Source organism: Leptidea sinapis, chromosome 33 (genome assembly GCF_905404315.1).
Source record: "Leptidea sinapis chromosome 33, ilLepSina1.1, whole genome shotgun sequence".
In the NCBI taxonomy this organism is placed as follows: Eukaryota; Metazoa; Arthropoda; class Insecta; order Lepidoptera; family Pieridae; genus Leptidea; species Leptidea sinapis.
In genome coordinates, this window is record NC_066297.1 from 9,087,537 (window position 1) to 9,112,399 (window position 24,863).

Consider the following 24,863-nt stretch of genomic DNA (forward strand, 5'->3'; position numbering starts at 1 on the left):
TACGACGATCTTGACCAGATCGTCGGTCCAACTTGGGGGGGGGGGGGCTACCAACACTGCGTCTTCCGATACGTGGTCGCCATTCGAGGACCTTACTGCCTCAACGGCCATCTGTCCGTCGAGCTACGTACGCTGGCAACTGCCACTTCAGTTTCGCAATCGTTTCAAGAGATGCCTATGTTAACTTGGAAAACTTAAACGCTAAGACCGCTCTTTTGTATTTCTAAGCCTGAGATCTTGTGAAGTGTAAAATGTCAAGTTTTGTTGGTAAAGTTTATGTCAGGAGCGATGAAACCATCATTTCAATCAAGGCTAAAACCCAACGTAACAAACTTATGAACGTTTAACAACAAGCTTTATTTTTGCTCTATCGTCTCATTGATTTTCTTGCTGAAATTATCGTATAATTTGTTTCGATTATAAGATATTTACATCTAAGTTATTTAAGCACCACTTCTCGTGAATACACAAACATACAAAAGGAGGTCACCTCAGACTACACTTAATATACTATATTAAAACACTTTTTTCCATCAAAGTTACCATAACATACTTATTTTCAACAGTTTAAAACAGTTTGACTTCGCTTATACCACAAATCGATAGTTGTCTTTGTTTTTTTAAAGTAACCTATCTTTTATTATAAGTATTGATTTATCTAAACTATCACAGCTATATAATATTACATACGTTATAAATTTAGTCTGTGGTTAAATATGTCATAGAAAAAGTAATGGATCACTTTCAAATAAAAAAAATATTATGATTGTTGTATCGTAGCCTCCTGCAGTAATGTCGATGGCTTGATATTTAATCTAGCTTCCTGTAGCTTTAAATAAGACTTTCTTATTCCAACAGAGTGCAAATTTCAAAACAATAAATAAAATTAATTAATTAAGCTCGCATTAGGCACCATAGATAACCATTTATGATAACTATGTTGATAACCATCAACCAATGACGCTACGTTGTTCATAAATTCATTATGCTCACATTTAGATACCATTTACAACCATAAAGCGCTAAATGTAACCGGAGCCATAAAAATAAACCTTATAGTGACAGATAATAAAGAAGCTTTTAAACGTAATAATAGATACTCTTTTCTTAACATGTTAGGTACCTTTGGTGTCATATTTTCATATTTAGATTCTCCGCGGCTTTGCGCCCCACGGGCCAAGTGTCTCGACACCAAGCGGCACAAAGATATTATAAGACTCACTGGGCTAATTACTGAGCTAATGAGACTGAACAAAATTCTCGAAATGACGAGTGTAATTACGATTCAATCAAAAATCTAAGTGCCACTGCATTGAAATGAAATAAATAAAATAAAATTTCTTTTTTCATTTAGGTACAATTTATACACATATAAGACTCAATTTTGATGCCATCTGTTTAAGAGACTATCAGGAGGCTTTGTTCTGAGAACAATATAGCAAGTTTTATCCTCCTTTTACAGTTTTTACAGTATTCATACATTTTTGTCGTCTTAATATTCCTGAACGTTCTAATATGCTGTCTTCATCGAAATTGCCTTAATATGAAGCTTCAATTTATATAACGGAAATTCAGTTATATGATGTCAAATCAAATCGAAATCACTTTATTCATGTAGGTCACGAAAATGATACATATGTCAAAAAAAAATATTTTTTCTTATTGAATCTACCGCTACTTCATAAAGGGTTGAGCTAATGAGAAGAAGTAGCAAGAAACTAATTGCCACTCTTTTAAATTAAGATTTACATACATTTTCATCGGCTTACAAATAATTTCAACTACAATTTAATTTGTAAAGTGATGCAACAAACATTCTCAAACGTTAAATAGTCAATGCCTTACACGAGTACGTCAAAAAAGTAAATTAATACATATCAAAAGTTATTGAGTACAGTAGCTGCATCATCCACATATACCGTAAATAAATAAAGGTATGTGGGAGTTTAATATATGTAAACAGTTTATTTCTAACTAATTATAGTTCGGTTATTTGAACTTAAAGACTAACTGATCATACGGTTAGACCAGTGGTCGAGGGATCGAATCTCAGCCGTGTAATATTTTTACAGTTTATTATGGATAAAAGTTGATTTTTCAGAGAGAGACACTTTTTAATGTAAAATATTTTTAGTGTTATTTAAATTGTCATGTTTGTGTACGATAGCGCAGTAAATGGATATTGTATTTAACGAGAGCAGGGCACATAGCTCGACAGACAGAGGCTGGAGGGACAGTAAAGTCCTCGAATGGCGACCACGTAACGGAAGACGTAGTGTTGGTAGTCCCCCCACAAGATGGACCGACGATCTAGTCAAGATCGCTGGAATACGTTGGATGATGGCAGCGCGGAACCGATCGCTGTGGACATCTTTGGGAGAGGCCTTTGTCCAGCTGTGGACGTCTTCCGGCTGATGATGTATTTAACCAGCTAAATGCTGGCACTTTTATATGCGAAATTATTCAATAACCATTCCAAAATATTCAGAAATGCACAACGTTAATGTTCAAGTTCTCGCTTCTGCCGGCACTCCCGGAGTGTAACCCGTATATTTTTTATACAGACTAAGTAAGTATACTAAAACCTTCTTCGAAACACTCTGTATGTTATGGTATAAGTATTATTCCGATAGGTTCATAGTTTTAGCAGTGTAACTGAAGGAAAAAACGACCCATACATACTCATTATACTTAGTTATCTTACAATTCGAATAGTTGACAAACCACATTAATTGCATCACCAAAGTGTCAAAACAAGTAAACTTTCGAACGAAATCGCCTATTTCTTGTGTTTCAATGTTTTGTACAATCGTAAAACCAACTGTGGATTCTATAACATACTGACACAATGAATTTCACCTCCACATTACCCAGCTAGCATTGACCTCTCGATTTTAAAACAATAACAAGCTACAGTAGAGTTTCGCTGAAATAAGGACGAAACGAGAGCTCTTCCCAACTGGACGGTAAAGCGATAATTTACTAGGGAGCATGCGCTGTTTTATCCCATCGCCAGTCTCGCAATACCGGTCGGCAAAAACGTACGCATCCAAATGAAAGGATGTTTCAAAATATGGAATTCCAATTTTGAAATTTAAATTTCGTTCTCTATTAATGATGTCAATCTGAGCCTGCTTGCTATTTGGCTCACATTCACCTGTTGATGAACTGCGTAGTATAGTAGCGTAGTAATTTGAATTTGAAATAGGAAGGTTTGTTCTTATTGGTTGGTTGATACATCGAGTGGGGAAAGGTGTTAGACAAAGTGGTGATTATGTGATTATGTAAATGTCTGACGGATCCAGGATACCTTTGCCATCGCTGTCAAGATGCAAGCCAAATGAAATGTGGGCAGCAATGACTAGATCCATCGAGATTTTGGTGGCTTTCTTCGAATATTACGCACAAAGGTATCATATTTTTTACTGTCATTCACTTAACGATATCAAACCGGCGAATAAAGACTTGTAACTAGTCTTTTTGTATGATAAATATGGATGTTTGTTTCCGAGTTATGGATGTTTATATGTATTTATATATATATTTATTCATAGTACAGGCTATGCCTTATTTGGGGCAAGATTAGAGGCAGAATTTGTGTAAAAGTATGTCAATATTATGATTATTATCTAATGGTTATGTTTACTTAAAATGTGTTTATATTAATTACTAGCTGACCTGGCAAACGTTGTTTTGCCATATAAATTATTTTTAGAGTTAAACCGTTTCTTGGACGTTGCAACATTACTTTATTTTTTTTGAATAAAAGCTTTTTTCTAAAATAAACGTAGCTTAAGTTACTCCTTATTACATCAGCTTCCTGGAAATAAAAGTCCCGTCTTAATCGGTCTATCCATTTCAGAGATTAGCCGCAACAAACAGACGGACAGACAGACAAAAATTGGAAAAAAATGTCATTTTGGTGTATGTATACATGTAGTAAAAAATGGTTATTTCAATATTACAAACAGACACTCCAATTTCATTTATATGTATAGATGAATATGGATGTTTGTTTCCGACTCATGGATGTTTATATGTATTTATATATATTTTTATTCATAGTACAGGCTATGCCTTATTTGGGGCAAGATAATTTGTATAAAAGCGTGTCAATATTATATAATATGATTATTATCTGATGGTAATGTTTACTTGAAATGTGTTTATATTAATTATTAACTCTTTTCGAGTAAAACATTAAGAGACTTGTTTTAAAATACATATCAACCAGTGAATTTTAGACTCGTTTCGGACAGACTAAGACTGTTTTAAGTTTGAAGAATGTCCTTTACCATATAAACGTCTTTTAACAATGCTTTTGAATTTCATAATACTTTAATTTGAACATTTTCTGGGATCTTTTTGTAAAAGTATAGACATCACCCCACAAAATTCAAAACAGGATGTGACATCACTTATTGATACTCAAAAAAAACTACCACCCATTCCAAAATGAATGCCGCAGACCTGAGAAGAACGGGCGCAACAAACTCAGCGGGCTCTATTTTTTCATCAAAAAATATGTTTACAAAGTAACATTGTACAATTAAACTTATTATTTAATAGCCTGAGGGCGGTCGCTCCATTCCCAATTTGTGGTATCATTAAGAAAGTCATTTATGTTATAGTAGCCTTTAACACAAACGATTTTTAACAATTCTTTTGAATAACGTAAATCTTATGTTTTGAACCTTTTTTGGGATCTTGTTGTAAAGGTATAGACATCGCCCCACAAAAGACTTACGAACTCGACTTAGACGAGTAGTAGGCATAATAAATTTATGTTTGTTCCTGTTGTTAACATTATGGTTATGACAGTTTCTAGAAAAGTCACTTATGTGTCTTTGTAACATAGACAAAATGTAATCGTGACTCGCCATTATGTCATTTTTACTTACTTAGTTACTTATTCAACAAGTGAGCAAAGTTATTTTTTGCTGCGATTGCTGACTTTTAACCACGTCTTGGTGAAGTAGTCTAGAACTGAATCACGAGCGTAGCGAGTGGTTCTAATATAGACTACTGAGGAAGTGAGTGATTTAAAGGCTCGAGACAAAAAAAAATTTGCTCTCGTGTGAATCATACAACTTTTCACCTCGACTAGCGAGAAAAGTGTTATAGGTTATAGGTAAGAGAAACAATTAAAATAATATTTAACAATGTTTTTTATAAATATCATTACTAGTATTTATTTTAAATATTAATTCTTTAAAAAGGCAATAGTACAATTTATAAATCTGAATTTTGATAAGTAACATATAAATTTTTGTGACAATGAGATAATACCCTAGGCTAAAATGAGTTTCGGAACGCACCGAATCGCAATGTTTATCTTTTTAACGCGGAGAAATACCCGTATGTATGGTCACGTGGGGTTCGAAATTTAAATTACTTTGCCTCACGCTAGCAGCAAAAAGCGTTTTGGCTGCATGTTTTCACGTAGCAATAGCGCCCTTTTCGTGCTGGAGAGGTGAAAAAGATTTTTCAACAAAGTAGGTAATGAATCAATTTTGCCGATGATACAAACAAAACATTATCAAGAATATATTGAGAAGCAACAGTAAAGATATATATTTCTAGATATTTTCTCTCAATGATTCTTTAGGACCTAGGTTATAAATAGCGCGAATAGCCTTCTTCTGCAACACAAAGATGGTATTAATTTCAGCTGCATTGCCCCACAGCGGCATTGCAAATGCGCTTGTCACTTACAGACATAGAATGTATTTTATCCAATCTAATATTAAGGTTAGTCGACATCACAGGAGACCGAAGAGCTGGCAGCTACCTCGGACAAAGAATTAGTCTAGCTATTCAAAGGGGGAACCCTGCTAGTATCTTCGGAACCTTGCCTAAAGGGACTCCTTTTAATAATAAAATACTTTAGTTATTATATTTATAAATTTTTTAAGCAATTTGTTATGTTTTTTAATACAAAAAAGCCACAACCCGAGAGTTGAACAAAGCATACAAGATTTTATGACGATACGTCACTCGAACGGTTAGCTCAGTTGGGAGAGCACTGGCACGGAACACCAGAGGTCGTGGGTTCGAGCCCCGCATCGTTCATAAAATTGTGTTTTCAAATTTTATTTATATATTTTTAAGCAATTTGTTATGTTTTTAAAGTGATAACCCTCACTTCTAGGATTAATACACAAAAAAAAGCCACAACCTGAGAGTTGAACAAAGCGTACAAGATTTTATGACGATACGTCACTCGAACGGTTAGCTCAGTTGGGAGAGCACTGGCACGGAACACCAGATGTCGTGGATTCGAGTCCCGCATCGTTCATATAATTTTGGTTTCAAATTTAATTTGTATATTTTTTAGTTTTAGGTTCAGGTGTTCTAGTATATAATATATTTTTTTTAATTTCTGTATAATATTATCTATTATAATATGTATTAACCATAATATATATCTAATACTTAATATAAAGTTTTTAAGGTTTTAAGACATAAAGATTATTATAAGCAGTACATGCTTAGTCATTTGTGTACGCGGACGCAGTCGTGGGTATCAAATATATTGTAATATTAGGGGTTAACATTTTGTTTCTCAGTTAAATTTTATTTAATTAACGGGAATTAGAAGGGAAGCGTACGATGTGAACCCGTTATCCCGCGTCGGGTAACTAAATGACTATATTAATATAATTGGCTTTGCGTCCGTAAATGCATCGAATTATTGAAACGAAATTGAATAGAAAGATGAAGGCGAAAGTTGAAGATGAAAAGGCACAGTGTGGACATAGTTAATATTATATTGGGTTTGATAACATCAAGCGTTTTTTTGGTATTTGATACGAATCGGCTTCAAATTCAAATATTTTTATTCAAAATTGCATGTGACATCACTTATTGAAAGTCAAAAAATACCACCCATTTCAAGAAGAATGCCTCAGGCCTGAGAAGAATGGGCGCTACAAACTCAGCGGGCTTTTCCTTTTCATCAGAAAATATGTTTACAAAGTAATATTGTACCATTAAACCTATTTTTTAATAGCCTAAGGGCGGTCGCTCCATTCCCAATCTGTGGTATCATTAAGAAAGTCATTTATGTTATAGTAATCTTTACCACACAAATATTTCATAACAAATCTTTTGAATATCGTAATACTTTTGTTTTGAACATTTACTTCCACTACCTCATTCAATTACAAAATACAAAATAATTATTATATTTTATTTTATTATATATTTACCATCAGCTGAGGCTCTTATCTATATCTATCTATCTTAAACATCATAAAAAAAACATTATTATTTCTAAAACAATAAAAAAAACAAAACCTTTTTGTTTTTAATCCTTTATTAATTATTCATTTTGAATTCTAAAAAATCATTGCATATCTACAAGAATAAATTGTCATCTTAAAATAATTGTATAACTTTAAATACTTAATTTAATAAGATAATTACAATTATTTACTCATAACTTGTGTCATTGAGTAAGTTATTAAATTTCTGCATTGAATTATTTTTATTAAAATCTGACATAAAATATGAATATTAAAGTTCGTGGTATATTTTTTGTAAAATGATTAACTAATTTTTTTCCTTAAGACCATAAAGAAATTTCACTTCTTACCTGTGCACTCTGATACTGGTCACCTGGAGTTAAGTGATCACCGTCACCCGAATTCCCATACAACACCAGAGGAATAACAGGAACGTTGTCGGCCTTTTTGAAAAGTGTACGCGCTTCTTTTGAAGGTACCCGTGTTGTATCGTCCTGGAAACACCGCTCAAGGAAGCTCATTCCACAGCTTGGTTGTACGTGGAAGAAAGTTTCATTGAAAACCGCATGGAGTTGAAATTTGCAATGTTGTACACTATTTAAATTTAGAATGTTCTAGTTGTCATGCGAAAAAAGTTTTACTCTAAAATCTAGCATAATGGAGGTTTTATTTAAATCCGAAGTAACCAGCCACAAAGGCAATTTTATACTTAAACCGCTGTTATTAAACTTACAATGAATTTCACATTTCTTTGTTTACTTCTGTTTTAAGACGTTTAATACATTATAGCTATTTATTCGGTTTAATTCCTCCTTGGCATGAGGTGGTGGCAGAAGAAACATTGAAGCTGAATAAATACAGTTGAGATGAGAGCGTTAAGAAGTATGATGGGAGCTAAACTGAGTGACAGGATAAGAAATAGTGAAAGAAGGTGTAGTGACAAAAATTGAGAAAGGTATGCTGAGAGGGTTTGGCCATGTCGAGAGAATGAATGAAGAACGATTGATGAAAAAAGTGTATAAGGCGAGTGTGAATCAAAGTGTTGGAAGGGGTAGATCTAGGCGAACGTTTCGAGACCAAATCAGGGCCAGGTCAAGAGTACCCTAAACCTAAGAGCGTGTATGATGGGAATAATAAAAGTGGACGAAGCGAAACAAGTATGATCGTAGTAAGGATCTCTATGTGATTATATGTATGTATGTATGTATGTTCCTCCTTTATCATGTATGGTTATGGGTTGTGAATTGTTTGTGGTAGTTTTTGACGTTCAATAAGTGATTTTAATCCTATTTTGAATAAAACTTTGAATTTAAATTAATAGCATTATCTACAGTTCAGTGCAGCCCTGTTTCACTGCGATCAATATGATATTATATTGTGATAGCCACTGTTAACTATAACTCACTGATAACATTGTTTTTATGAATCTTACTATATATTTTGCAGTGAACTGACGTATCTCAAGTGGCTGAAGAATTGGACTTCCCAAAGAGATGCGTTTTTACGCATTAAAGAACCACATTTGCCAGCCTTTTTGATGAAGGCTTGGATTATTGTGCACTTTTAGGCATAAGATGTTAACTCTGATTAGCCCAGTAATGTTACTTTAAACTTTGTACGTTTCACTTCTACTATAATATGCTCTAGCACACATTTCGATTATTCCGTTATTCATCTCGTTCCTTAACAATTTTATAAATTAAGCATGTGTTTTACTTTCGTCTTGAAGTCATAAGTACAGTTTTTATTTTTTATATATGTTAAAGTGTATCATGTCTGATAATGTGTAACAGGTACTTATTCACTTATAGATAAGTCACAAATTTCAATATTAATAATATAATATATAAAATATCTAAATGCTCCCAAATCTTTTTTTTTAACTATATAACGAGCAATGAAACACGTCCAACTCGATGCGACCATTTAAAATTATATTCCTTAAGAATACGCTTAACCGGAGACAGTAACCCTAGATATGACCTACAAGATAATAATAATAGAGTAATAATAATAATATCTAATCAACCTGAATGAAAACTCCTAAACAAATCGTTCAAAAACTACAATTACATCATCAACGTAAAGAAGAATATTCATAAAATGGAAACTACTGGACCAAACTATGTCAAATTCTTATGGGACCAAGTGGCATCTATTCCACATTGAACTAAAGAATAATCACGATAGTCGGATAATAAATCTGAGCGTAATCAGTATACATATATAAAAAATACCTGCTTTTTGAAATCGGGTAAAAAACTTGGTCTGTTTTCATCAGTTGACTAGCAGCAAAGGCTCTATCTAGACGTATAAACTCTATAAGATTACAAACATCATAGAATTCAGTCTCTAACTGCAACTTAAAATGTGTTTTGAATGGAAATATCGTACAATAAATACTAAAAGCCTTAATACAAAATCCAAGTTTTTCGGACATATTAAAATTATACAGTCGACCTACATTAGCACGACGTGTGAAATATGGGGTCAAATTATGTCGTTTTCGGCCGTAAATTATACGCAGGTACCGATATACTTTAGGAGTGCGTTATAATTCATATTGAAGGGCAGTTTTTTATACATTTTTGGCATATTAGCGACGTTGGCATGATAGATAGACCCGTTGACTCTCAACACGGAGCCCACGGATCGAGCCCCGCCACTTATCAATGTGTTTTCGGTTTTCGAATGCATGTGTTTTTTTTAATGAAAATAAGGTACGAGACGAGCATGACGTTCAGCTGATGGTAATTGATACGCCCTGCCCATTACAATGAAATGCCGCTTAGGATTCTTGAAAAACCCAAATATTCTTAGCGGCACTACAATTGCTCGTCACCTTGAGACATAAGATGATAAGTCTCATTTGCCAATTCATTTCTCTAGCTACGGCGCCCTTCAGACCGAATCACAATAATGCTTACATATTACTGCTTCACGGCAGAAAAAGGCGCTGTTGTGGTACCCATAATCTAGCCATCATCCTCTGCAAAGGAGCCTTCCACTGGTGTTGGTGGTGCTTCATAAGGTCAGCAACGCTCTTGTGATTCATCTGATGTTATAGGAGAGTATAGTCTGCGGTGATCACAAACTATCAGGCTTTTTTTTATGGAATAGGAGGGCAAACGAGCGTACGGGTCACTTGTTGTTAAGTGATCACCGCCGCTCACAATCTCTTGCAACACCAGAGGAATCACAGGAGCGTTGCCGGCCTTTAAGGAAGGTGTACGCACTTTTTTTGAAGGTACCCATGTCGTATCGTCCCTGAAACACCGCACAAGGAAGCTCATTCCACAGCTTTGTAGTACGTGGAAGAAAGCTCCTTGAAAACTGCACTGTGGAGGACCGCCACAAATCCAGATGGTGAGGATGATATCCTAACTTGTGGCTTGTCGTGCGAAGGTGGAATTCGGCGGCAGGAATCAGGTTAAACAGCTCTTCGGAACACTCCCCGTGATAAATGCGGTAGAAGACACACAATGAAGCGACGTCTGTACGCAACGCTAAGTGATCCAGCCGTTCACAGAGCACTGGGTCCCCGACAATTCGAGCAGCTCTGCGTTGCACGCGGTCAAATGGATCGAGCTGATACTGGGGTGCGCCAGACCAGAGATGACAGCAATACTCTATGTGTGGCCGACCTGCGCTTTGTAGAGCGCTAGTATGTGGGCCGGCTTGAAGTATTGCCGTGCTCTATTAATGACGCCCAGTTTCTTTGAAGCCAATTTGGCTTTGCCTTCCAGATGACCACGAAATTGGCAATCGCTCGAGATTTCGAGACCCAGTATTCCGATACTAGGCGAGGCTTTGAGGGAAGTGTTGTCGAAGAGCGGTGATACGACAAATGGGGTTTTTTTAGTGGTAAACGCGCAAACTTGAGTCTTCTGGGGGTTAAATTGGACAAGGTTCAATTTTCCCCATTCCGCGACCTTCTCAAGAGAGGACTCGATAGAAGACACAAGTTTCTCCCGGCACTGGTCGACGATTTCCCGAGAGAGACCTGCATGGCCCGTGTATATGGCATCACCAGTGCTGTCGTCTGCATAGCAATGAAAGTTGGAGGTGTCCAACATATCATTGATATGCAGAAGAAACAGCGTGGGAGACAGCACACAGCCTTGGGGCACTCCAGCATTCACGGGCTTCGGGTTCGAGCAATATCCGTCGACAACGACCTGTATGCTACGCCCAGTGAGGAAGCTGGAGGTCCACTTGCACAAGCTCTCGGGAAGCCCAAATGATGGAAGTTTGAAGAGGAGCTCCTTGTGCCATACACGATCAAAGGCCTTCGCTATATCCAGGCTTACTGCCAGGCCTTCCCCCTTGCTTTCAATAGCCACAGCCCATGTGTTAGGTATAACAGAAGATCGCCAGTCGACCGACCATGGCGAAAGCCGTACTGCCGGTCGTTGATCAACTGGTGACCCTCTAGGTATACCAAGAGCTGACGGCTAATTATGCTGTCCATGATTTTGGAGAGCAGGGAGCTAATAGCAATAGGCCTGTAGTTTGCCGGATCCGAACTGTCTCCTTTTTTTTTGGATCGGATGGAAAAGGGCAGACTTCCATGAGTCAGGGACTACGCCTTTAGAATAAGAGTGCCGGAATAAACGCGTTAGCACCGGCGTCATCTCAGGGGCACACGTTCTAAGCACGATTGGAGAAATGCCATCCGGCCCGCTCGACTTCCTGACGTCCAACGAAAACAGAGCTCGCCTAACAGTTTTCTGTCTGAACTGTACTTCAGGCATAGAGCTCTCACACCGCGGGATGGTCAGCAGTGTTTTTCCATTGTCGGCAAGAGTCGAGTTGGAGGCGAAAAGAGTGCACAAGAGATTGGCTTTCTCCTTTGCCGTATGGGCCAGGGTGTCATTCCTCATGTGCAACGGCGGCATGGACGGCTGGCTGAAGTTACCAAGAGCAGCTTTCGACAACGACCAGAACTTGCGTTTTCCGGTCGGGTAGCTGGAAAGCTGCTCGCCGATTTTGACGACATGTTTTGACTTTGCACGAGCGATTTGCCGCTTAAATAATCTGGAGGCACGGTTTTATTTCCTCTTAAGAACTGTGCAGTTCGGATCGGATTAACTGACGCATCCAACCAGGGCAGTGATATGCCACCGATGGGTACTACAGAGTTTGGTATAAAAATATCCATACCCTGTAGTATCACATCGGCTACTGCAACGGCGCAGGCACTAGGATCATCCGAAGGGAAACAAACCCTGCCCCAAGGGTAGGATGCAAAAAAGGAACGCATCCTATCCCAATCTGCTGACTTGTAGTGCCAAACGCGGCGGGTCGCTGGTGGTCTGCGACGTTGGCGTCGGATAGGCACTACACTCCTGACCATGCAATGGTCGGACGTTCCGAGAGGGGCGTCGACAAAGACCTGGTAACCATCGGGATGTGTAGTCAGCAGAAGATCCAATAAGGATGGCATGTGGCTATCCACATCCGGGAGCCGCGTTGGCGACTCAACCAATTGGGACAGACCATACGCCAATGCAAAATTATGCACAGATCGCCCTGCGTAGTCTGTGGAAAGTGATCCAAGCCATTCGGCATTGTGCCCGTTGATATCACCCAAGACTACGATTTCAGCGGAGGGGATCTGTGCAAGTACGTCGTCAATTGCCGCTTGAACGCAGCCCATGAGATGATCGGTTTCTGCGTTACCACTATGGGACCTGTAGACACACGCATAGATGCGGACGCGGTCCTCTAAATCTACGCGGAGCCAGAGAGTGGACAGGTCCCTACCCTCAAAATTGCCGAGACGGCGACAGCAGATATCCTCCCTAACGAACACACATACCCCGGCATGAAGCAAAAAATTGTGCTCAATTTTGTACCCGGGGTACGTTAAATATGACGTATCGCTAGGTCGAGATATCTGCGTCTCAGTAAGGAAACACAAGGCCGGCTGCGCCGTCTCAAGGTGGTGGTGGACGGCGTTTAAATTGGAGTGAATTCCCCTGATATCGCAAAAGTCCACGTTGAGTGTGGAGCGGGGTGCCGTGGTGATACTGCCTCATTTGTCCTTGGTCATGCGCGGTTCTGTGCCCTCCCCAGAATATGAAGGGCAGCCCGAGCTAGAGTGCCCGGCGAGGGATTCTCCAACTCTGGTAGAGCCGGTACCCTCCTGGGGTAAAATCTTTTTTAGTACCGCTGTCATATTCAGGTGGGGGGGGGGGGGGGGGGGAAAGGCCACCGGTCCTCGACACTAACCTATGCGAAACATAGCGGCACTAGGCTGCTACTTCACGCCGGTATTCTGTGCGAGTGTGGTAATTAACCCAGACGAGTCTGGCCCGATTGTGCTGACGTCAAAAGACGGCAGCGTGACTCTCCCACTTCTAAAAAGCCCTTAGTCGCCTCTTACGACACCCATGGGCCTGGGACTCCTCTATTCTTTTTACGCCCCGGGAAAAGTACAGGGCAAACTATCAAGTGACTCCTATGTATCCTAGTTTGTCCTCCTCTTCCAATGACATGCTGTACATATAGACAAATCACGTCATATAAAAATAAAGCCGAAATATGGATCATGCTATAAATTACACCATAGTTCGATTGCTATATTTATACATTGCCGCGTTTACCCCAGTTGTCTAAAACATTTTTCGTCCATAAGCAGCAATGTAAATACTAAGTTTACGTTTGATTCTTACAGTGACAGTTGACACAAGACTAAGGAGAAAAGTGTGCTTACATTCTTTAAGCACACTTTTACCGTTCGGTCACTCGTTCCAGAAGATAATTATCACCCGTCTTTAGAAATTGACACATTTGATCTTAATATTAAAGCTTTCAAAAATAAATATATTTCTCGCTTTAATTTTCATAGATCAAAGTTTATTGAAATAAATGACCGCCTTTCCAAAATAAAGTGGCCTAATACTCTACTAGGAGACAACATCAACGACATAGTTGATATATAAGCAGATTAATGTTCTGATAGCTCTCTTTACACCTAGAATAACAAATAAATCATCAAACAAATTTCCAGGTATCCTACCAAAATGCAGGTATAGTAGAGCACTAATGCACGTGGTAAAAGTTAAATTATTAAAACTTCACAAAAATGTAAAAAATCCACTAGATTTCGATGAATTGTGCTTACTTCGTTCAAGACAAAAACTTTTACAAAAAAAATGTCATAAATTTCATATCGATCGTATGCAAGTATATATCAATAAAGATCATACCCGTTTATGGTCATACGTTGAATCTTTAAGAACGGGTAATATGACCTATATTACCCGTTCTTAACACTATGTAACACTACAACGGAAAAGTAGTTCGTAATACTACAACGGAAAAGATTACAATAATGAGACCGAGATATGCTCTCCTTTTAGTCAACACTTCGAAAGCGTTTTTGAAAATCCCGCAGATTCCTATGATGATAATGAACTTCCATGGGGTTGCCTAAACAACGATTTTATATCGAAAATATCAGTAGAGGCACATGAAATGAAACGCATTTTGAAATCACTCAAAGTAAATAAGGGCGCTGGCAGTGATTGAATACCTCCAATGTTTCTTAAAAATTGTGCCGATACTTTAGCTTTACCCTTCTCAATTATATTCACCTCGTCTATTAATATTTATCAAGTTCCTTGCAAAATGGAAAGTCCTCATTGTGCCAATATATAAAACTGGACAACGAAACCAGATCATTGACTACAGGCCTATATCAATCCTCAACTCAATGACTAAAATTTTCGAGATTGTAATACAGAAAAATACTACTACATAAATTTCTACCACCAGATCTGCATGGTTTCATGAAGAAGCGCTCAACTGTTAAAAATTTAACTTTACTTGTTAAATACACTGTCGATGAAATGAGTAAAGGAAAACAGGTGGATGTTATCTATACGGATTTTGAAAAGGCTTTTGACCGCGTGGATCACATTATTCTGCAAAAAACATATATGCGCTTGGTATAAAAGGTGATGTACATAGATGACATTGCTCCTACATAATAAACAGAAGACAGGCTGTAGTTCTGGGCTCTGCCAAAAGTAATTTTATATATGCGATATCGGGAGTTTCACAGGGATCTATTTTAGGACCACTGCTGTATAACGCAGACTTATTTGACAGATATACCTGCTTTAAACATGCACGTGTCTTGATGTATTCATGTGATAAAAAAAAAATTACTATGCCACTGATTCAACTGCAGACTGTCAACTCATACAAAAGGATTTGAATAATCTGGCAGTATATTACAACAAAAATCGCATAATTTGTATTAATGGTAGCAAATGCAAAAAATGAACAATCTCGAGAAAAAATGACCGATTAAATTATTTACGTACAAAATAGGTGACTCCTTAATAAAAGAAGTAAAGTCAGTTCGGGACCTGGTTGTTACACTGGACACATATAAACTATGTCTGAACACATTGAAATTATAACTAATGGAGCTCTTAAGTAACTTAGATTTATCAAACGTACAGGTAGATCTTTTACAAATATAACTTGCATGAAAACTCTTTTTCAACATACAAGCAGAATCAATCAACAAAAAGAATCAAGGATATATGTTTCAAAGCTGTCAGTTGATATTCAAACCGAATAAGTATAAGACAACTTCCAAGTATTTAAAAGCATCATTAATAATTATGTTAATGCACAATCCATTGAATACCGCCCCTAAATTATGAATTACGACACACTCGTGAATTATATCGGAACCTGCGTATAACATACGACCGAAAACGACAATTATAGTATGACCCGTAATTTCACACGTACAAATGTAGGTCGTCTGCAAATTAGGATTTTGAACTGTTTTTGTATCTATATAATATATAAAAGAGAATGTATGTTTGTATGTTCCCTAATTACTCCTAAACTATTCGACCGATCTCAATGAAATCTTTTGTAATAGATTTGTTGAAGCTCAAGGAAGGTATACATATATAATTTATATGGCAAAACAACGTTTGCCAGGTCAGCTAGTATTTAATATTATCAGGCTTCAAACACACAGGATGAATTTTACATGTTGGTGAGAGTGGCCAAATCTGAAACTATGAGGAGTTTTGGGCCCGATTATTTTAAAAACTAAAATTGCATAATTAGATTTTTGTAGAAATCAATATGAGCGCTGTCTTTTAGTTTGCTATTATGTTATTCTTCAGATAGAGCCTCTTGCTGCTAGACTTCCGATGAAAACAGACCAGGTTTATTACTTTAGCGTGCATGACAAGCTACGTCTTACACTTGCGATTTGTACGTAAAGGAGAATGGGACTTTTGGGCCTGATGGTTAACAAGTTGAAATATACTTTTAAAAAAAGGGTATATTTTTCTGATTAAAATACAAAAATCTAGCTCATTTGGCAATCTACCAACCGAAAAAACATTAAAATAAAGAAAATCGATTAAAATGTAATCGAATGAATATTTAATCGATTAAATAACATTAAGATCCAGATTTCAATAATATTACTTAGGTGCATAGTTTATGTTCGAATAACCATTTTATTATGAATAAAATATATAATTTTCTCAGGAAAAAATACTGAGCAATTATTTTACTATCAATAAATCGATCAATAAATCGATTTACATAAAAAATCGATACTAGTGAAATCCTTGTTCCTCAACGCTAACTTCACTTTAACAATCTTTCTTCGTCATTGTCACTTTGTTGCTTGTTGTATTCGTTATGTTATCGACTTGTTAACTACCTACCCAATTGAATTCCAAGGAAAGTTGTCTCTAGCAGTCTGTTTTACAGTTCATGTATGAGCTAATGAGTATATATTAATTTTATCTAAGCAAATAAAACTATCTTTTCATTTTGGTATACTATATTATATCTAATTACCAATTATCTTATATTTTAATGCAAAAAAATGTCATCACAGTACACGGACGAGTAAAAAAAGTAGGACTCCGCGCCGTGATATTTGCAAGTGAAGCACCGTTATGCTAGTGTGTGTGTGGTGGATACTACGGGGGATACTAGTTACACAATTATTTCTCCCTTAAATAATCATATATGGCCACAAATACTTATATAGTATCGTTTTGACACTTATTCACAACGCGCGAGCATTTTTAAAATATTTTATTGAGAGGCAAACTGATTTGTCACAGACGATGACAATTCTCATAATGGCCGCCTATCGGCCTGTAGTAGTATAAGTGTGTGCGTGGGGCTATGTATTCACACGTAAATCGGCTTGTTTTGGTGCTACATTGTTATGTAAGGTGACACGGAGTCCTTATTTTTTTACTAGTCCGTGTTACAGTAGTAGATAGGCAGGTATTTTTTATCTAAAAAAACAAGGTTGGTACCCATCTAATATAAGTATGTGATAAATCCTTAGCAGCTAGGCATTTAATAAACCTACTATAGATGAGCTGTCAACATATAGTTTAAGACATAACCTCATTTTTATATCTTCGATTACTCAGCTCCTAGATTGACAAATATTGCTAAATTTTCAATTATGGATTATTTAAATGGTGCTAATTTCATCTTGTTATCAACTGGGCCCAGGTGTGTCAGGGGGCCAATCAGTGTGTGTGCGTTGCTGAAAATCGAGGTTAACTGTTCATCGCTATTTTCGAAGTGATCACAGCTATCACGGCTCATATAGCTGTCATTAATTCCAAAATTTTCGTCCTTATTAGCGGCACTATTGAATGGTCTAATGTAACAGCCTGTTATTTTTCCTATTAATCTAAAAATCGATTTCTGGCTAGGAATAATGATTTTTTAGATATAGTGCAATTAAGATAAATATTATTCGTTAAAGAGATTATAAATATACATTCAGTAAATATTATTCATAGAATTTATTTATAATGGAGAACTGTAATATATCATATATTCATAAAATTTATTTTACACAGATACAAACATCTGTAAATAACTAAATCAAGTAGGCTACACAGGTACTATCAAATAAAAAATAGCAAGTTTGAAATTGTTTGACGATATTCGAACTATGGCGAACGGAACTGAAATGGACAAAACACTGCTTCCTAAGCACTTCTAATCAGCTCCCACCGTAAGTTATAAAACTTAATACCAAAAACACAGAGACGATGAAATTACACCCCTGTCATGAAGACTATGAAAAAAGGAAAGCTCGTAGAACAAGTTAGACGTAGTTCAAAATGAGTTTGAGTGGAACTATGCTTGTGTCGGGGTCTGGTAATGGAAGTTGAACGTCCAACTCGTAACAGAATGACAAATTATTATAGTTAACGTCATCCTCTTAATCGTTAGGCTCTGTGCACATGGCAAATTAATGTTCTAACTTCTGTTGTTAATAACGTTTTATACACATTTTTTGACGAATGTAATGAGCTAAGCAATATTTTCACGATATTTTCAATTGATACGCACTGCCTTTTGTAGCATAAGATGTTAAGTCTCACTAGCCCATTAATTTTACTAGCTATGGCGCGCTTCAAGAAACAGCGAAAAACAAGGCTGTTTTTTTTAGGTTTCTTTTTTTATCGTGCACTATTTTAATGCCAGGTGGACTACGTGGTAATAAAGCTTAAATTCACAAAACACTACAGTTACTACACGCAAAAACTTACACTATTCAGATTAAAATGCGATAAAAATACTCATCAAGTACTCTTTTATCGTATGTATTGCTGATGCCCGCGACATCGTCCGCGTAGATATAGGATTTTTAAGCATAGTAAGCAAGTTTGGAATTGAAACTCTTATCCTATTCCAGTTCCGGTTCCCGTTTCGCTACCGTTTCCAACATATAATATGAATCTTGTTTCGAGGAAGACCGCTATGGCAAACTTACATTCACATTTATATATTTATATGTGATAATATTTATCTACTAATAGTAAACATTCACATTTATGTGTGACAATAATTACAATAATTCCTTACTAGGATACTGCTCCATTTTATATTAGAACAGTAAATTCTTTGCGTAAGGTTCTATTTGGTATTCTTTGCGATTAAGAATGAATATATTTCTGTGTGTTTCCGCACTTGTAATATTTCTATTTGTCATTAAATTTTAAATGCGGGTTCGGGTATAAAAAAAAAAAAGCTTTATATTGAAAACCGAACTAAAAAATAGAAAAATTATTTTGAAATTTAAATCTAACATCAATTCCTGCTTGTAGACGAAGGATGAAAATTATATAAATTAACAGAAATATAATTTTGCAAATTGAGAAATGGTATTTTATGATGAATTTTATCAAATTAATGTATTGTTATCGCTCCTCGATAAATTAACGAAGTTTTCACGAAATCTGGCCGTTAAAAGTGGGTCAAAATCGCGCCCAAATGAGTCGGTTACAAACAAACATACAGACAGATGAAGCTAATAAAAAGCGTTGTCAGTCATTATGTTTATTTTCTGAATCTTTTTAGAGATAATTCTCTTCGTTAAGGATTTCGTTGTTGTAACGTATACAATAGTACTTACTCTAATAACATTTTTTTATAAAGCAGAGTTATTTGTACATAAAATTGAGTTATTTTTATTTCGTATGATTTTGATAGAAATCAAATTTCTTTTAATTCGTTATTTTTTTCTTTACAAAAGTATGTATTCACATACGTACTAATCAGTTGGTCATTTTCTAATATACGCAATCTTTATTGTAGCAAAAATATAGCCTGAATTTCCGCCACATTTGCCATTCATTGCCTCATAAAAATAGCCCGTAAGTTATAACACTAGGAAAATTCCTGAAATAGACATTTCAGCTACTTCTATGTCGGTAAGTTAGCGAACTTTCCTTAAGGCATACGATGCAGAACTTAATTTATCTGATAAACTTTCTATTAGTTGACCACTGGAGTTTTTAATGTAAATGTATACCTAAGAATATAATAAGAACTAAATAGAGATTTCAGGTAATCACGGTTTACGAGAGTACTTACAGATTTAATTTTTTTTTGTATTATTTTCGCTTAACATTAGGTTGTTTATTTTTTGCCAGTTAATTACATTGGAGACATCTTTATTTTCATCATTCAAAGGTAAATTATGTGGTGTTACTTTAATTAAAACTAAGGTTTTGTCAGAAAACAAAGCTATCCCGTGAAGGTTTTGTAAAAGAAGTAATAACGATAAGGAATAAGATGGGTGAAAGTATAGAGCCTTGTGGTACCCCATAGATACATGTAAGCCAGATGATGATGTATAATAATAATCATAATCCTTAAGGTTAGATTAAAATTTTATGGTGGACACAATCAAACGTAACAAAAGATTTCAACTGCATCGTAAGATAATTCCTAAGCTTTTCTCTGAACAAATTAAAATCAATTAGTCGAATGTGGGTAGTTCAAAAGCTTATTCATATTAAAATGTCTCTTTTCTTCATCAATCTTTTCAAAGATTTTACCAAATGCAGATAGTAAGGAAGTAGCAATTAAGATCATTGGATCAGAAAAGCTACCCGCCTTAAATAATAGTGGAATCTTACTTAATTTCATCTGGTCTGGAAAGACTTTGGAATAAATACATCTGTAAAAATTAAAATTAATTCTAAACGTATAATATCAATTACTGAATGAACAATAAGGTCACAAAAAACAGATAATATCTTTAGAATTTAAAATATTGTTAACATATTTTAACGAATATTGGTAAACCTACACGTATTATAATAATTTATTATATATTTTCTAAGGGACAGCAGTAGATGAAGCTCCTCCAAATGAGCCAACCGTTCGAGTGACATATCGTTGATAAATCTTGTATGCTTTGTTCAACTCTGAGGCTGTGGCTTTATCTACAGGATCAGTGATTAAAGATGTATGTGTAATACAGGGATTAAAGATATACATACAGGAGAATAAACTGATTTTGATTTGATTTGATTTGATTTGATTTGATTTGATCTACTTTATTATAGTTGATAACCTGCTCAACCCAAATATTTGCATATTTGGCAATTGACTTGAGATATCGCTCTTGCAAATCTAAACAATTTGTTATGTTTTAAAGAGATAACCCTTATTTCTCGGATTAATAACCACAACTTGAGAAGAACACAAAGCATACAAGATTTATCAACGATACGTCACTCAAACGGTTGGCTCAGTTGGAAGAGCACTGGCATGGAACGCGAGAGTTTGCGGGTTAGAGTCCCGCATCGTTCATAAATTTTGTATTCACTTTTGCTTTGAGTTCAGAACTGTCAATGTTACAATGATTTGGCTGACGTTTTCGAGGGACAATAATCACGTTAAAAATTATTGTGTTAAATACAAATAAAGGTACATACCAACCTAATAAAAGTAAGACACTCATTATTATGTCATCGGTGCTTGATAAAGGAACAAATATTCACTTGAATCTGACGTTAAATTGAATGACAATCAAGATCAAAGATACACATACCCGTTACAAATACAATATGTATTAGACATACGTTAGACACATTTTATAAGTTAAAAGATTATTGATAGTCTTTTTATTTCTTAAAAAGAACCTTTTATTAGAAACTAGCTGGCCCAGCAAACGCTGTATTGCCATATAAAGTAATAAGAAAGAAAAACAATATTTAAAGTTTTGGGGTCTATAAGAAATAGATGATGACTTAAGATTAAAACTTAAGATTTATCCATCTACATAAAAATAATCTGATAGATAGTTAACAATAGCTGTAGTTAATCTACCAACTATAAGTTACCTTAAATTAAATTTATTTCTTACATCCTGTGAGAGTTAAAATGATAATATAAAGATTCTAATTAGTTATTCATTTTAAACAATTATTTTAATTTGATTTCTGAACGATTGGGGACACATCAAAGAAAAATCAAAATCATTGTTTTTATTTAAATCCGAGCATTTTCATATTTATTCACCTTTTAAACCTTCACTCGACATCCACAAATAATTCTATACCAAAATTAGCCAAATCGGTTTAGCCGTTCTCGAGTTTTAGAGAGACTAACGAACAGCAATTAATTTTTATATATATAGACTAGTGGACCCAACAGACGTTGTCCTGTACACACGTCTTAAATTTGCAAAATATGTCCAGCCGTTAAGAGGAATTCTTATTTATATGGACGGAGAGAATTATATTATATGGACGGAATTGAGAATCTAAACCAATCTCAAATTCACTGAAACAAACAAAAAAATCATCAAAATTGGTCCAGCCGTTTAGGAGGTAGTTTAATTGTGAATCTAAACCATTCTCGAATCCACCTGAAGCCACACACCAATCTCAAATTCACTGGAACACACAAAAATATCATCAAAATCGGTCCAGCCGTTTAGGAGGTAGTTCAATTGTGAATCTAAACCATCCTCGAATCACCTTGAACTCACACAAAAAATTTCATCCAAATCGGTCCAGCCGTCTAGGAGGAGTTCAGTGACATACACACGCACACAAGAAATATATATATAAAGATTATTAATTTTAAATAGATGAAGTACAAAATCATATAAATATAAAATCCCTTTACATAATTTTAAGGAAACATTGGATTTAAGATATAGTAAGTACGTAGCTTCAATTTCTCGCAGAATATTGAACAAATTATTAAGGATTCGGTGGCTAAGTCGCAATGTCGAACAAGGATTGTGTGGCTTCCTAATATTACAACTTATTGCAACGCTATCGGATTGATTAGTTCCTTCTTAACCTTTTTGAATAGATATGTTTAAAACGTTATCATTACGGCGATGAAAAACTGCTGTTGGTTTTTCATATATTTTCTTAAATAGCTCTCATAGTGTACAAATATCGTAAAATCATAAAAATCTCTGACAGGCCTTTCCAACAAGCCTTTTCATACACTGTATAATAAAGTTCACACAATTTTTTTTTTCAAATATCTGACTTGACTGCTAAATTTGCCAACAAATACCGAGATACACTACAGTTAGGCGGGGGTAGAGTCTATCACGAAAAAAAAACTTCGCTTAAAAAAACAACAACAAACAGATTTAAACGATTTTTATCGATAATTTTGCGTCTATTTTTATAAATTTTCAGCCGGTCACATGTCACTGATAGACATTGTATATTTTATTTACGACTAGTTCACCCAGTGACAAGTTGTATTGCCATATAAAGTAAAAAGAAAAAATTAAAAAAAATTGGGGTATAAAAAATAGATGACGACCGATTCTCAGAACTAACAAATATTAAATCGTACATAAAATCTACCAACTATAGGTAGCTAAAATTAAGTTTGTTTTACCTCCTGAGAAAGATATGAAGATTCTAATTAGTTATTCATTTTAAACTATTCTTTCAATTTGATTGACACATCAAAGGAAAAGCAATATTCTTGTTTTTATTTAATTCTGAACATTTTCATATTTATTCTACTTTTAAACCTTCACTGGACTTCTACAAATAATTCAAGACCTAAATTTTCCAAAGCCGTTCTCGAGTTTTAGCGAGTCTAACGATCAGTAATTCATTTATATATATATAGATAGATAAAATATATCGTGGGTACACGTATTGATTGTACACTACTACACTTCAAAATAATTCCTTTAAAACGTTTGTGTTTTAAAGGTACTACATATAACATAAATGACTTTCTTAATAATACCACAGACTTGGAATGGAGTGACCGCCCTCAGGCTAGTAAATAATACATTTTATTGTACGATATAACATTGCTGAGTTTCTTGCGTCCGTTCTTCTCAGGTCTGAGGCAGGGTGGTAGTTTAAGAGGTTCAGAAGTGATTTTTTAAATCCTATTTTAAATAAAAATATTTGAATTTGATATTTTAATAAGATAGCTTTTTCCGTTAAACTGAATGTATGAAAGTGTGTATGGAAAGAACTACCATACAAAATAATTTGTATATTTAAGCCACGTGAGCTTATCCGATTTAGTACAAAAATATATAAGGCTTATGTGTGTATGGGAATTAAAACACAAATAGTTAAATGTACATCCTCTCACAGACTTACACAAACACACTTACACCTCAAGAAAATACCGAAGTTGATACTTAAGAAAAATAATTTCACACAAATTACAGATCTAAGCTTTAATCTGTTCTTCATCATTTATAGATTTTAAAAAGACAATTGACTTTTGGCAACTTGTATTGCGTCTGATAGATTATATAATATTCGTATACTAATTTCATGTTATTTTAGCTAAATTTGATTAAATAATAATTAAAATAACAATAATATTGACAATTTTACACAAATTACTTGGCAAAGACATAAGGTGCAAGACTACAATATATTTCATACGATTTTATATTTACTAAAGTATACATAAAACCTATAAATATCCATGAGTCGGAAACAAACATTCATATTCATCATATAAATGCTTGCACCTACCGGGATTCGAACCCGGGACCTCTAGATCAGTAGGCAGGGTCACTGAGCACTGGGCTATAGGGATCGTCCATATAATAAATAATCTTTATATATGAAAATTTTGTGTCACGCTGTTTGTGCGCATAGAACTCATAAACTAGAGAACCGATTTTAATACAATTTTTAACACTTGATACAACTTGAGAGATAGAATTGTTTTTATTCGGATTCGTAAGCGTTCTTATTTTTTAATTAACAAATTATTTTTACAAACTTCGTAAATATTCGATATTTGATATAAAATTTATTATAT

General features: G+C 35.2%; 1 protein-coding gene across 1 annotated transcript in view; it reads left to right on the forward strand.

Moving 5' to 3' along the window:
* Positions 1-3,032: 3,032 nt before the first annotated feature.
* Positions 3,033-24,863, forward strand: part of LOC126974727 (synaptotagmin-7) — a 175,775-nt gene continuing 153,944 nt past the window's right edge. The window contains exon 1 of the mRNA XM_050822334.1: positions 3,033-3,410. Within this exon, the coding sequence (XP_050678291.1) occupies positions 3,289-3,410 (122 nt within the window). The 5' untranslated portion in view covers positions 3,033-3,288. The remainder of the gene's footprint in view (positions 3,411-24,863) is intronic.